This window comes from Ips typographus, linkage group LG8 (assembly GCF_016097725.1).
Source record: "Ips typographus isolate SLU linkage group LG8, UJ_Ityp_2.0, whole genome shotgun sequence".
In the NCBI taxonomy this organism is placed as follows: domain Eukaryota; kingdom Metazoa; phylum Arthropoda; class Insecta; order Coleoptera; family Curculionidae; genus Ips; species Ips typographus.
In genome coordinates, this window is record NC_138429.1 from 5,245,903 (window position 1) to 5,259,938 (window position 14,036).

Here is a 14,036-nt window from a genome sequence, read left to right on the forward strand (position 1 = left end):
TATTTAAACAATTTGTAATTTACCAATAATTTACTGAAAATTGTCAAAATTATTGCAATAAATCTCAGAAACACGTCTGTTTTCGAATACTATAAACTGTGCTAAACTGTAATTCTTACAAATTCTAGGCAAATTTTGACAATTTTGACATTAGGGACAGTTATCACGTGGTTTTTGAAGGATGATTTAGCTAGGCAGTTACGTGAATACTGTCACAATAAGTATCTTAAATCTCAGAAACACGTTTTACACCAAGTACTGCAAGGAAACGATTCTAAAGCCTGATTTTTGCAACTTGGGAGCACAGTTTGACAGTTTGATAGTCAGGAACAAAGTTTCTTGTCCAATCCACTTGGAGTGAGAAAATTACAGTTTTAGACTCATTTTTGGAATTCTCATTAAATTTCCTATCCAATAACCTGAAGCAAACACTACAAATTTGGTACAGTTAAGGAGAAAAGCGGTATCAAAGTTTAAACTGCCAGAAACACATACTGAAAAGGACGGCCAGAGACAAAATCGCCTGTAAAACCTACTCGGAGTGAAAAAATTACAGTTTTACGCACATTTTTGGAATCCTCATTAAATTTTCTATCAAATAACCTAAAAAACGTATAAAATTTGGTACAGTCAGGGAGAAAAGCGGTATCAAAGTTTGAACTGTCAGAAACACAGTTTGAAAGCATAGTCAGGGACAATACCGCCTGTATAACTCACTAGAGTGAGAATATGACTGTTTTAAGCACATTTTTGAAATCCTCATTAAATTTCCTATCAAATAACCTAAAAAACGTATAAAGTTTGATACAGTCAGGGAGAAAAGCGGTATCAAAGTTTGAACGGTCAGAAACACAATTTAAAAGGACAGCTAGGGACAAAATTGCCTGTAAAACCCACTTGGAGGGAGAAAATCACTGTTTTAAGCACATTTTTGAAATCCTCATTAAATTTCCTACCAAATCCTGACAAACAGTACAAAATTTGCTATAGTCAGGGAGAAAAGCGGTATCAAAGTTTGAACTGTCAGAAACACAGTTTGAAAGCATAGTCAGGGACAATACCGCCTGTATAACTCACTAGAGTGAGAATATGACTGATTTAAGCACATTTTTGAAATCCTCATTAAATTTCCTATCAAATAACCTAAAAAACGTATAAAAATTGGTACAGTCAGGGAGAAAAGCGGTATCAAAGTTTGAACTGTCAGAAACACAATTTAAAAGGACAGCTAGGGACAAAATTGCCTGTAAAACCCACTTGGAGTGCTCTCTTTTTGGCCTGTAATTTGTAAGAAGGACAAAACACCTAAATGTAATCTTGTAGGGCATAAAATTTCCTACAACTTTTTTTTATTAACACTTGTTGGTAGTTCCTTAAATAATAGAGCTATTTCAACTATTTTGTAATTAATCCACTTAACATTTTAACCAACAATTTCACTACTTAAAAAAAAACAATTTGAAAGAGCTTCAATTCCAGTACTTACATTCAGAATATATTAATTGGAACCTCGGTTAATTAACTTTATGGAACGTAAAATGAATTATACTTGACTAGACAACGTGCAAATGGTCTCACCACATTTGGTCGGAAACAAATCAAGTTTAAATTTAAATTCATTTCGACAAGCTGTTATTTTCATTAATGGGGATAACGAATGTTTAAGGATCACTCTGACCTGTTCCGTCTCATTGAAAACTGGTTAACTTACACAAAATGAAAAAAAAAATTGTTAATTTATTCATGGATCAAAGGAGAAAAAACCTTGTTCTCAACTTTTTAAAATGTTGCAAGTAACCTAATTTAACTACAGCTTGGAAAAGTTATGGTCTTACGTTAACCTAATTTTCTTGGTTTACTGCAAGAGATTTTTCATAATAACCACCGAAAAACTCTAGACAAAGGTGATTTAATATTCACCTTGTTAATAAAGTTGTAAAACTCCTCGTCTTCATCAATCTGAAAGTTTATACTATTTCACACTTTTTTGGTGTAACAGTCACTTTAGTGGCACTTAGATTAATTGTAAAATGTCCCTGTTTCAGTTTATGCTCAATTAATTATGTCTCAATTTTGGGAAAAGCTAACTTGTGGGAACGAAATGAACGCAAACACAGGAGCTCCATTTCTAATTAGATTTAGTTAGCAAAAGAGGCAGAGCTGAATAAATTGAAAACAGACTGCAATAGGCTTGTTAAGTGTACAGCTTGGTTTAAAGTTTTACATACGCTTTATTTATTATTATTATTACAACTCAGGAAATACTTATTCAAACAGTTACGAAAGTAACATTTTCACTAGAATTAAATGTGCACCTGAGCTTTTAACCAATCAAGTTAACTATCATTTGATAGAGCTATAATGTATTAGAAGCTGTGAGCACTTAATCTATATAAATGTAATGTAAGTTTTTTTATTACTAATCTGCAAATTAAATCCATATTACACTCTCTTAATAACCCTAACCAAGTTTCTCGACCTAAGGTGTCAGGTGTGGAAATTAAGATCCACAAGGAAAGCCAAGGGGTAGAAAATAATTATACCCGCCACACGAGTTTAACACCATTAAGCTTGTAACTGTTTAATTTCTTAAATAGATAACTACTGCGCAAATTTTTGCTCTTGTTAAAGCTATTTTATCACCAATCTTTCATATAGATATACGAATAGGTTAATAAATCCATATTGTTTGCATAGGATTTTGCCAATAATCTCTACACCCTCAAGATCAGCGAGAACGGGATAATGAATGGGGATCCGGAAAGATTCAGGTAACAATTTTGACGTTTAATTAAATTTTTGACAATCATGTAAAAAGATAATTGATTTATCTAAGGAAAAATGTGTATCGTGCACGATCTGGGTGTTTATAAAAAGGTTCGAAGGGTGATTGATTGATCTCAGCACATACCGTTGATACTTTTGCACATCTAACTAACTCGCATTTAACCGAACTCTGAATGGGTTATTTTAACAGCATGGCAACGTCAAAGTCTTTTATAAAGGCTAACAGCCAAAGTGAACTTGGTTCAGTAAATCGAAAACTGGATCGTCTGGATTCTCTTCGAGGTGGTTCCTCCTCAATTAGTGAACCACTTTTGGAGGATACGTTTGGACCTCTGAGTAACGTGAGGTACAACAGATGTAGTAGTGCACTCTATAGAGTAGAAAGTTGCACTTTGTATTGTAGTTAGTCAGTTTTTACTTAGTTGTAACTAAAGCAGGTGAAGAGATGCAAAGAGACACCCAAGTGATACACTAAATAAAATCACAATATAAAATATACTACCCTAAGCATCTAGAATAGATAAAAACTGACAGAGAAACAATGATAATTGCAAGCACGAGACGAAGACTTACTTAGACTACTTTATAATCAATATAATTTATTATAATATAATTCTTAATTTAGCATTGGAATTACTGTTGCGTTACAATAACTCTCTAATGCCTGTAATTGTCATCTGTCAAAAGTCAATAAACTCTAACCTCAAAATCAAATAAATAACCAAAAATTGTAAACACCGACTAGACTTTCAGGTTTTCTGGATGCTTGCATTATAATATTTTGGCATCAATGAAAGAAAAAAGTAATTTAAGGTTTTCGTTCCTTTCATTCAAATTTACAAATAGATACAGGGTTGGTTTTGCATTTATGAGAAGTTTTATGAACATTTTTTGACAGGACCTGTCAAACGCGATTATTCAGTTTGCACTACTTTCAATTATTTTTTTTCAAATAAAAAACTTTATTACTTATTAATTATATTTATTTTTAGATTTATTAGAAATTTAATGTGTTACTTTGCTGTTTCTAAGTGAGGGGTCATAATTTTGATGACACTTTTCAGTTTTTTTAAATTTTATTTATTTTATAACGTTAAGTGTAAGTTAGATTAACCTTGGCTGTTTAAAAAAACACCAAATTTTAGCACAAACAAAACATTTTTGTAGCCTACTATACTGACCATCCAATCTTTTCTCAAAAATAAATAATAAATTGTGTAATAAATTCTTTTGGGTTTCAACTATTTGATTCAAGGAAATTTACGCAGAACTCACAGTATTCCAATACATTAACTGAAAAAGTAGCTGAAAAATATGATGTAATTTTCTTTAAAACGCTTAGCATGAATCATTTTGTATTCCACGTGCTGCCTAAAAACATTTTTATTTCGCCGCATGTTGAGACGCTTCTGATTTATTGAAACCGCAATATTTTACCGCACCTGTCACTATCTAAATGTTCTTCGGCTTCGTCCATTCATCTCAGGTTTGCCGTTTTTGCACTGGGATCCAGCGCTTATCCTAATTTCTGCGCATTTGGGAAATATGTGGACAACCTTCTCGGGGAATTGGGTGGCGAAAGGCTGCTGAAACTGTCCACCGGTGACGAAATGTGCGGACAAGAACAGGCTTTTATGAAATGGGCGCCCCAGATATTTAAGGTTCGCTGAAAATTTACTAGGACAGATTAAATTTACGATTAATGTTGTTTTAGGTGTCTTGCGAGACCTTTTGCTTGGACGATGATGAGGCGTTTATTGAAGCCACTAATTCACTGCAAAGTGAATCGTTGACGCATCAAAGTGTGAGATTTGTTGATTCAAATAAGGACGACACTGCCAGTGCCTTATCAAAGTGTCACAATAAAAAGGTATATCAGCATATTTTATATAAATTTGTCACCAGGAATGTACAATTTTCCGGCTAAAAGGTACCGGAAATTTTCTGGAAAAATTAAGTAAGACAGATAAACAAGGAATGAAGGAAAAAAATAATAATGATTTTTAATGCAAATTTAGATTAATTTCAAAGTGTGTGTGTATTTTTTTAGTGGTTCAAAGGAATCTTTTAGTACAAACCGTAAAGCAGCCTCAAAATTGCAGGGCGTTGCATAATAATAATAAACATTTCCTTATTGCATTGAAATAGCAACTACCAACAAGAAAGTTGTCTAATTTACAAAGAACCAAGTTTCAAGCTATTATTACTCAATTGAAACTTATAGTGTAGAGTGTAAATTAAACCTAAGTTACTGGGTTGTGTTATAATACAGTATATACAAGGTGTCACAAATTTCTGTGTGAGTCTGGGAATGTCGAAAACTGCTAGAGACACATAACAGAAATTTTAATAATTTTAAAAATTACTTTTTATTTATTTTTGGTGTATTTGATAAGAAAACTGAAAATAAATGATACTTTTTCTCCTCTACAACAAGGCAATATCATATTTAAGATTCGACGTTTTGGTTTTTGGTGACCATCATCAACTTTTAAAAGAAAATTTTCAAAGTTGAATCTGAAAATACAATTTGTTCTGATTTTATTTATGTGTGACTCTTTGTTATTAGTTTTTTTAGAATTCGCTGAATTATTAATTAATGATGGTGATTGTTTTTCCAAGGGAGAAACGTCTCTTATAATAATACTTTTACTATGTATGCTGTAGAATGATAAAAAGTAAAATAAAATAGTCAAGCTTATTTATTAATTTTAAGTTTAAAAAGGGTCTTTTTGTTAAGTTTTGTCGCTGTTTTTCCATTTAATGAAAATAAAATTTCAAGTTGGTCGGTCTTAGGTGGGTCTAGAAAATTTAGAGAATTCATTTCCATGAAAAGAAAACCCACTTTTGAAAATTTAGAAAAAAAAAAAGAAAATTGAGGAACATGGTAAATGTTGTAACTACTAAATTTCTAATTGCTCTTACGTGGATCTAGAAAATCCAGAAAATCAATTTCTCCAAAAATACACATTTTTTAAAAATCTTGAAAAAGGAAAACCAAGGTGAAAATGGCCAACTAAAAATTAATTTGTTTGGTGATGGATACAAGTTGCTTCTGTTGAATCCTGTAATCTAAAAATTACAAATTGATATTAGATTACAGTAGAAATTTCATGAATCAATTACCGTGAACAAAAAATAAATAACTTTTTTGAAAACCTTGAAATTTTTGGAAAATTAAAAATCAGGGAGAACAAATTGAAAATGTTAAATTAACTTTAGATGAATTTAAAAATATTAAAGAATCAATTTCCGTAAAAAAAATCCACACTTTTTGAAAACTTGAAAGTTTTTAAAATTGGAAAAACAGGAAGAAAATGGCAAATTACAGATTGCAAATTGATTTTAAATGATTAGAAATTCTAGAAAATTAATATCCATTGAAAAACACCCTTTTTGAAAACCTTTGAAAATTGAAAAACATGGTAAAAATTGCTACTATAAAATTGCAAATTGATCTTAGATGACTCTAAAAATTTCAAAAAATCAATTTCTATGATAAAAACGCATTTTAAAAAAAGTAAAACTCAGAACATAGTGAAAATAAAAAAATTGTAATTTTATAGTTGTCAGTTAATAAAATGTTACAATAAATTGAGAAACAGACTTTTTTTAAATTTTTAGTGTTGAACATCATTAAAATCATGATGCAATAGTTCTTTCGAAATCTGCTCTTTAAATGTGACGTTAGGTTTAAAGGGGAAAAAGGTTGCAATGACAAAGTGTCAATTACTTTGAATTACCTCATCAACAATAAAAACATAATTTTTCTGCTGTATTTGTAAATAGAAAAATCTAATATGGCACCCATTCAAATTTTTTATTTGATCACAGTATAGATATTGCCAGGTTGCAGAGAAGGAAAAGAGCCAATCATTTTCAATTATCCCATCAAATAAATCCACAAAAAAAATAAAAACTAATTTCTAAATCTCTTAACGTTTTCGAGATTCCTATTTGTACGAATTTGTGGCACCCTGTATACACCAGAATAATTTTTAAACTTTACTCATCTGTAACTACAAACAAAGAAGTTAATTTAATAGAAATTCGTTATTTGCTGGTTTTGGGCACTGTATTGACGCAAGAGAGCCAATTCGGCTATGGATTGCTATTGCAAGGACCATAAATAGCCTCAAAAATGCCATTTGTGTTTGTTAGAACAACGATGGAGTTGTTATTTAGTTGGTTTTGGAAAGTTTGGCATTAATTAGGGAGAAATTGGACACAAACTAGTCTAATTCAATGTTTTTTGCAATCACAAGGGCCGATAAATAGAATCCACTATTACTACCTTACAAAGCGTTTTGAAAAAATGTACTAAATGCAAAAAAAAAATTAATTGTTCGTAATTCCTAAAATTTCTGTCATTAGGATTGCAATTTTTTAATAAATCATCCCTATTTATGTTAGAAAATATTGATTAGCAAAAAATGTGGAAATACATTGAACTTACTGACAGAAAAGTTACAGGACAAGATTTAATTTTTTATGAAACTTTATTTTACTCTAAAAAAATAACAAAATGCACTAGAATGTAAAAAAATAAATCAATTTCAGTTACAAACAATTATCCAACAAAATATTTAACATAAAAAATTAATAGCAAAAAACATACCTAAACAAAATGATAAATTGCTGATATGAGACGTATTGCCACACCATTAAAGTAGCAAAAACGACCACAAAAGAGAATCTAAAATTATAATTGCAGAAAGAGATTGAATAGAATTATGTAAATTATTTTAATTAACAATTTTAGAGGGCATTGTTTATTAAATCTAAGCGCCAGCAAATTGAATTTTGTCTCTCGTATTCGAAACGACATGGCTGCTTTTTGTCAGAGTGGTATTTTATATTACGTTACTCCAGTTAATACTATAAAGTTTCACGTACTGGTAATTTGATAATGCTTTCATATGTTGAAGCCTTCAGCTTTATTGTACTAACGTTCAGAAAGTTTTACTGTTGCTATTGTCGCTCTTTATTATTAAACGTGAAAAATTGTTTGATGTTATTAATTGGCTTTAAAAAGGGGATACATTTTTGAGTGTTTTAGCAAACTGGCACCTCAAACTTCCGTAATCAATTTATAATAAAGCAGGTGGTGACTGAGTTATTAATCAACGACAAATTCATTTACTACAAACAGCAGAAGAATTAATTGAAGTAATATTTCAGGTGGTGTCAACTGCTTTGGTAAAAAGAACTAATCTCCTGAATGATAAATCTGCTAAAGTAACCCTATTGCTCCAAATCAAAAATCCTTTGGTATACAAACCTGGAGATCATTTAGGGGTTTTCCCTATGAATAGGAAAGAATTGGTGGATGCTATATTAAGTCGGATTAAAGGAGTTTCAGATGCTGACAAACCGGTTGAGCTGCAGCTACTCAAAGAAACTCACACATCTAATGGTACTTTTTTGAGTTTTTTATTTGTTTCTATTGTTAAAGAAGCGTTGTTATTGCAGGAGTGGTCAAAACATGGAAACCCCATGAACGTTTGCCTTCCTGTTCAGTCAGGGACTTGTTCACTCGTTTCCTAGATATAACAACACCACCATCACCCAACTTGTTACAACACTTTGCTAGCATCGCAACAGATAAAGAGGAACAAACCAGACTGAACTTTTTAGCTTCGGTAGGTTAAGTTAAACCACTCAATTTTTTTGAAATAAAATATAAATGAAATCTAAGGATTCCTCAGCTTACGAAGACTGGAGACATTGGAACTTTCCCAATCTGGCTGAAGTATTGGAAGAATTTCCTTCAGTCAGTCCATATGCTCCTCTTTTAATAGCTCAACTTAGCATATTACAGCCCCGTTTCTACTCTATATCATCCAGTCCACTAATGTACCCGAATGAAGTACATTTGACTGTTGCTGTTGTTGTTTATAACACTCACGGTAAGTTGTAAAAAAACTGTAAGGAAATTTAATTGTGCTTGACTTTGTAGGAGGAGAAGGTCCGTCTCATTATGGTGTTTGTTCTAATTACTTGCAGGATATTGAAGTTGGGGAAGATATTTGCATGTTTATTCGAAGGTAATTAAAGTTTATTTCATTAGTAAATTGTTGCATAATATGATTTTATATTAATTTAGTGCACCCAACTTCTACCTGCCTATAAACTTATCCAAACCTATTATACTGGTTGGACCAGGAACTGGAATTGCTCCGTTTAGAGCATTTTGGCAGCAACGGTAAGATTTTTCATAAATTAATCCAAACAGCATTTGACTTAATAATTTTTCAGATATGCCCAGTTAAAATCTAAGCATGAAATTGGAAAAATATGGTTATTCTTCGGATGCAGAACCAACGAAATGGATCTTTACAGAGAGGAAAAGCAAAAAATGGTTCAGGAAGGAGTTTTAGATAGAGTTTTCTTGGCACTGTCTAGGGAGCCTAATGTGAAAAAAGTGAGTAAAACGTGCCTGTCCTTAATAATCCTCTAATGTTTAAACTCGTTCATTGCAACGTTTAGTTCTGTCTGTTCAAAGTTTTTCTTAAGCAGGTTTTACACCGCAGTGTTAAGAAATTGGTGAATTTATTCGTAAAATAGCTTCAAGAAGGAATTTTATCAGTGTAAACAAAATTGTATTTTAAATTTATCTTAATATGTATCACAAAATAGACTGTTCTTTCGAACTGCGTTTCTAGCAGTTCAAACTTTGACACCGCTTTTTTCCCTGACTGTATCAAATTTTAGTGTTTTTTTTAGGTTATTGGATAGGAAATTTATTGAGGATTTCAAAACTGTAATTAAAAGAATAATTTTGTTACTTCAAGTGGGTTTTACAAGCGATTTGGTCTTTGACTGTTCTTTCAAACTGTGTTTCTGGCAGTTTAAAAATTGACACCGCTTTTCTCCCTGACTGTATCAAATTTTAGTGTTTTTTTAGGTTATTGGATAGGAAATTTAATGAGGATTTCAAAAATGTGATTAAAACAATAATTTTCTTACTCCAGGTGGGTTTTACAAGCGATTTTGTCTTTGACTGTTCTTTCAAACTGTGTTTCTGGCAGTTCAAAAATTGACACCGCTTTTCTCCCTAACTGTATCAAATTTTAGTGTTTTTTTTAGGTTATTTTATAGGAAATTTATTGAGGATTTCAAAAATGTGCTTAAACAATAATTTTCTTACTCCAGGTGGGTTTTACAAGCGATTTGGTCTTTGACTGTTCTTTCAAACTGTGTTTCTGGCAGTTTAAAAATTGACACCGCTTTTCTCCCTGACTTTATCAAATTTTAGTGTTTTTTTAGGTTATTGGATAGGAAATTTAATGAGGATTTTAAAAATGTGCTTAAACAATAATTTTCTTACTCCAGATGGGTTTTACAAGCGATTTTGTCCTTGACTGTTCTTTCGAACTGTGTTTCTGGCAGTTCAAACTTTAACACCGCTTTTCTCCCTGACTGTACCAAATTTTGTAGTATTTTTTTAATTTTATTGGATAGGAAATTTAATGAGGATTTCAAAAATTTGCTTAAAATAGTAATTTTCTTACTCCAAGTGGGTTTTACAGTCTATTTTGTATCTAACTGTCCTTTAAACCGTGTTCAAATTTCAAACCACAATTTCAACTCATTTGAAAATTTGTTACATTAAATCAGTTTTTGCTAAATAACTCAAAAAAGTGCACGAAAATTGTAGTGAATCAGATTTAAGACTTTTCAAATTAATAACTGCCATGACAGGAAAATGATATCATTCAAGTTTTTAGACCCATAAATTTACTGGTAAAATTGGTAAATTTTACTTTACCTTGCCGGTAAATCACCGGACATAAAATCACATTATGCTCCAAGAAGTTCATGAATTTGTTTGAATGATAAACTTTTATAAAGTAATTGTGTCTAATTAGTTTAAAACTTGATGTAAAACCCGCGTTAAGCTTATTTTCAATTTCTTTTGTCTCCTGATTTTAGGATACATTACTAAAACTGGTTTTAATTACATTATAATTCCTTCTAGACTTACGTACAAGATCTTGCACTAGAAGAGGCAGCAGAAATATACAAACTCCTCGTAATTCAGGAGGGACACTTTTACGTTTGCGGAGATTGTACCATGGCAGAACACGTATACCAAACACTAAAACAAATTATCCGAAAATACGGAGGAATGTCTGAAAATGAAGTTCAGTCATTTTTATTATCTTTGAGGGTAAGTTGATATGACACAACTTATATTCTGGTAATCACTGAAAAAATAATTTTATTTTTAGGATCAAAACAGGTACCATGAAGACATATTCGGTATCACGCTCAGAACGGCAGAAATCCATAACAAATCGCGGGAATCTGCAAGAATTAGGATGGCATCAGAACCTTAACAATATAAAACCAATTATTTCTAAAGCATTTAAGTATTCTCTGCTCGGTTTAACAGTTTTCTCGGCATGGAGTATACACACATTACAATTCAGCCAATGGTATTGAAAACTGTGTTTAAGGCAAACCAGTTTTAAACCCAACAGCTAAAAACTGTATCTTATTGTTCAATTTTTAATCGTTTATATAGCTAACTTAAACAAAAATTCAATCCATGTTAAACTGTTATCCTAAATTAACTTTAATAATAAATTTTAATCTACTATATTTTGTATTTAAATGCCAAAGACTTTTCTTCTTATTACATGATTTACAAACTTTACAACTAATACATTATAATACGATAATTAATATAATCACTTATATAGCAAATTTAAGATTCTAAATGTTGTTTGATTGTCTTGTTCATATTCATTAAAAAATTGTGACACTTCACTTTAATTAATGCACAAGTCATGTTTTTCATATAATAATGTAATACAAATAAATCTTCTTTAAATATTTACATTTACGAGATCTTTTTTCTAGCATACCTCAATCCTTCTTTTAAAGCGTGCAAAGTGACGACAATATTATTGGGAGTAGCATTAAACCCCATAATTCCAATCCTAAATACTTTGCCTGTGGTTGGACCAATTCCACCTCTGATTTCCAGCTGGAAACTGTAAATTTGATCACAAAGTAATGGATTAAGGTATTATAAATCAGTGATATTACTGGTCTAAAGCATATTTAAGTACATCATCCGAATTGATGTCGTTAGGAACGTGAATTGTAGTAACTGAAGGCAGTCTTTTGTGTTGGTCTTTGACGTACAATTCCAGTCCTAGTGCTTCTATTCCATTATAGAGTTGTTGGGCGCATTTTTGATGTCTTTCTATAACGTTTTTCAGACCTTCTTCCACAATTTCAGCGAGAGCTTCCCGTAAGGCGTATAATAAGCTGGATGGATTTGTGTGGTGGTAGCTAATAATAAGGAATCGAGCATTTGTGTGAAAGTGTTTTTATGACTTACATTCGCGGTTCGTCTTTACCAAAACACTGCCACAATTTTCCCAAGAGGATCATGTCAAAAGAGTAAACTGGTATTTTGGATTTTCTGCTTAAAATCACCTTTCTGTAATTGGAATTTAATGACGTTAGCTAGTTTAGGATTTAGTTGATGTGCCATACTGGGCTCGTTCATTAAAAGAAATTGGTGCTAATCCTGGTGGAGTACTCAGGGTTTTTTGACTTCCTGAATATACTGCATCAACCTTCCATTTATCAGCATAAAAGGGCACTGCTGCTAAAGACGCGACAGTGTCTACAACCAATAAGCTGTTGTATCTAAAAAGTGACAATTTTGAACTAATTTGTTACATTCTTGAACATTCCAACTCACTTTCTGGTAATATCACCTACTCCTTCTAAAGACTGGTTTACACCTGTAGAACTTTCACCTTGTACAATAAACACTATCTTGGGCAAAAAATCCTTAACAGCGTTTTCAATTTCATCTAAAGAGAAACTGTCTCCCAAGGATTTTTGGACTTTCTGGACTTCTGCATCTAATTACAAAACCACTAAATTGTATTTTTTTTGTCGTAAAACATAATTAATCTACCATATCGTTCAGCTAACAATGCAGCTCGTTCACCCCAAATCCCATTTACAAATATTAAAACTTTGTCTCCAGGTTCAATTAGGTTGCACAGTACAGCCTCCATACCACCATGACCAGATGAACTTAAGGCTAATGTCAGTTGGTTTCTTGTTTGAAATACGTACTGCAATCCTTCTTTAATTTCGTCAAATACCTAAAACAATAATAATAATAATAATAATAATCTTTATTGTGCAAAATATATCTACATCTTACACAAAAGGCTGCCATTCGCAATAGCGTTCTTCCATGGAGCCCGCAAGTAGCATTACAATAACAATTCATATACAGAAAAAAAAAAAAAACATATCCCAAACCACTACATATAATCCGACTTAATGATTACAGTTTTGTAAGTACAATCAAACATTGCGCATTTCTTCAAGAAATATGTTTTTTAATCTATTTCTAAGTACCGTTCTGGAATAATTTATTAGTGGCTGATAGAGTGCTGAGTTCAATATTTGAATGGACACATACTCAAAACTATTCTCAACAACCACTTTGCTCCTTGACAAGTTACAATTAGAAGATCAAATCTGACATACCTGCAGCAATTCTGCATCCATGGGCCCTACAACTGGCTGGGTTAAAGCCTGTATCACTCTTGGAGACGAATTTGATGGACCTGGTCCCATAAGAAGTTTACGTGGCACCGAAAGGGGACTTCTGAGCACTGCAGGTGGAGGAATTTCCATTTTGATTGCCTAGAATTTAATGAAACAGTGTAACTATTTAAATACATTTTCTACGCAGTTCATTACCTGTTATCTTTAAATGTCTTTTTATGGTAATAGTATGATATAGTGTGATTTACAATTTAAGGTAAAACAACTTCTAATTAATCAAGTATCCTGGTAAGATCCTTTATTTTACTCAATTAGACGCAATTTAACCATTCGTACAAACAAATAGGACTAATTTGGCAGGCGATAAAACTCATAATAGTGAAATAATTACTCTTAGATTAACTTTTACTTAAGCAAATCACACTAATATTTTTATGGTTAAATTTGTAGTGGAATAGTTTAACAGGATTAACACGTAGAAAATGTAATTAACGAGGTATAGCTGTTCACGATTTTTTTGGATCTAACCTATCTATGGAATTTTTCCTTTATAATTGATTATTATATTGTAATGATTCACAAGTACTATTATGGTACATCTCATTTAGCATTAATTTGTGTGATGAAGCTAATGCTAGCTAAATTCTTCAATTTTCACTTTCACCGTCTATTCTACTTTCTTTTTTTAAATTACA

The 14,036-nt window shown here is 31.7% G+C and overlaps 2 protein-coding genes across 5 annotated transcripts in view; one reads left to right on the forward strand and one right to left on the reverse strand.

Moving 5' to 3' along the window:
• Window positions 1-11,632, forward strand: part of Nos (Nitric oxide synthase) — a 74,144-nt gene extending 62,512 nt beyond the window's left edge. For 3 of the 4 annotated variants that reach the window (XM_081985473.1, XM_081985472.1, XM_081985474.1), the window contains 12 exons: window positions 2,698-2,771; window positions 2,978-3,133; window positions 4,274-4,448; window positions 4,502-4,657; window positions 7,969-8,203; window positions 8,260-8,429; window positions 8,486-8,696; window positions 8,747-8,834; window positions 8,894-8,992; window positions 9,046-9,211; window positions 10,769-10,960; window positions 11,022-11,632. In XM_081985473.1, the coding sequence (XP_081841599.1) occupies window positions 2,698-2,771; window positions 2,978-3,133; window positions 4,274-4,448; window positions 4,502-4,657; window positions 7,969-8,203; window positions 8,260-8,429; window positions 8,486-8,696; window positions 8,747-8,834; window positions 8,894-8,992; window positions 9,046-9,211; window positions 10,769-10,960; window positions 11,022-11,129 (1,830 nt within the window). In that variant the 3' untranslated portion in view covers window positions 11,130-11,632. The remainder of the gene's footprint in view (window positions 1-2,697; window positions 2,772-2,977; window positions 3,134-4,273; window positions 4,449-4,501; window positions 4,658-7,968; window positions 8,204-8,259; window positions 8,430-8,485; window positions 8,697-8,746; window positions 8,835-8,893; window positions 8,993-9,045; window positions 9,212-10,768; window positions 10,961-11,021) is intronic. The other variant, XM_081985475.1, reaches the window with a different exon arrangement.
• LOC145732930 (alanine--glyoxylate aminotransferase-like) lies at window positions 11,595-13,673 on the reverse strand. The gene is made up of 8 exons (XM_081985482.1): window positions 13,537-13,673; window positions 13,321-13,479; window positions 12,734-12,926; window positions 12,512-12,677; window positions 12,301-12,456; window positions 12,143-12,244; window positions 11,845-12,093; window positions 11,595-11,789 (listed from the first exon to the last, which is right to left on the reverse strand). Exons 2-8 carry the CDS (start codon window positions 13,468-13,470, stop codon window positions 11,636-11,638), a joined length of 1,170 nt encoding a protein of 389 aa, XP_081841608.1. The 5' UTR covers window positions 13,471-13,479; window positions 13,537-13,673; the 3' UTR covers window positions 11,595-11,635.
• Window positions 13,674-14,036: the final 363 nt, after the last annotated feature.

Bases quoted from the DNA above. Each gene is read 5' to 3' on its own strand.
- LOC145732930 (XM_081985482.1), bottom strand. From the start codon at position 13,470: ATGGAAATTCCTCCACCTGCAGTGCTCAGAAGTCCCCTTTCGGTGCCA. The intron at 12,678-12,733 runs GTAGATTAATTA...TTTTGTAATTAG, and splicing joins ATTGTTAGCTGAACGATATG to ATGCAGAAGTCCAGAAAGTC. The intron at 12,094-12,142 runs GTAAGTCATAAA...CCTTATTATTAG, and splicing joins GGTAAAGACGAACCGCGAAT to CTACCACCACACAAATCCAT.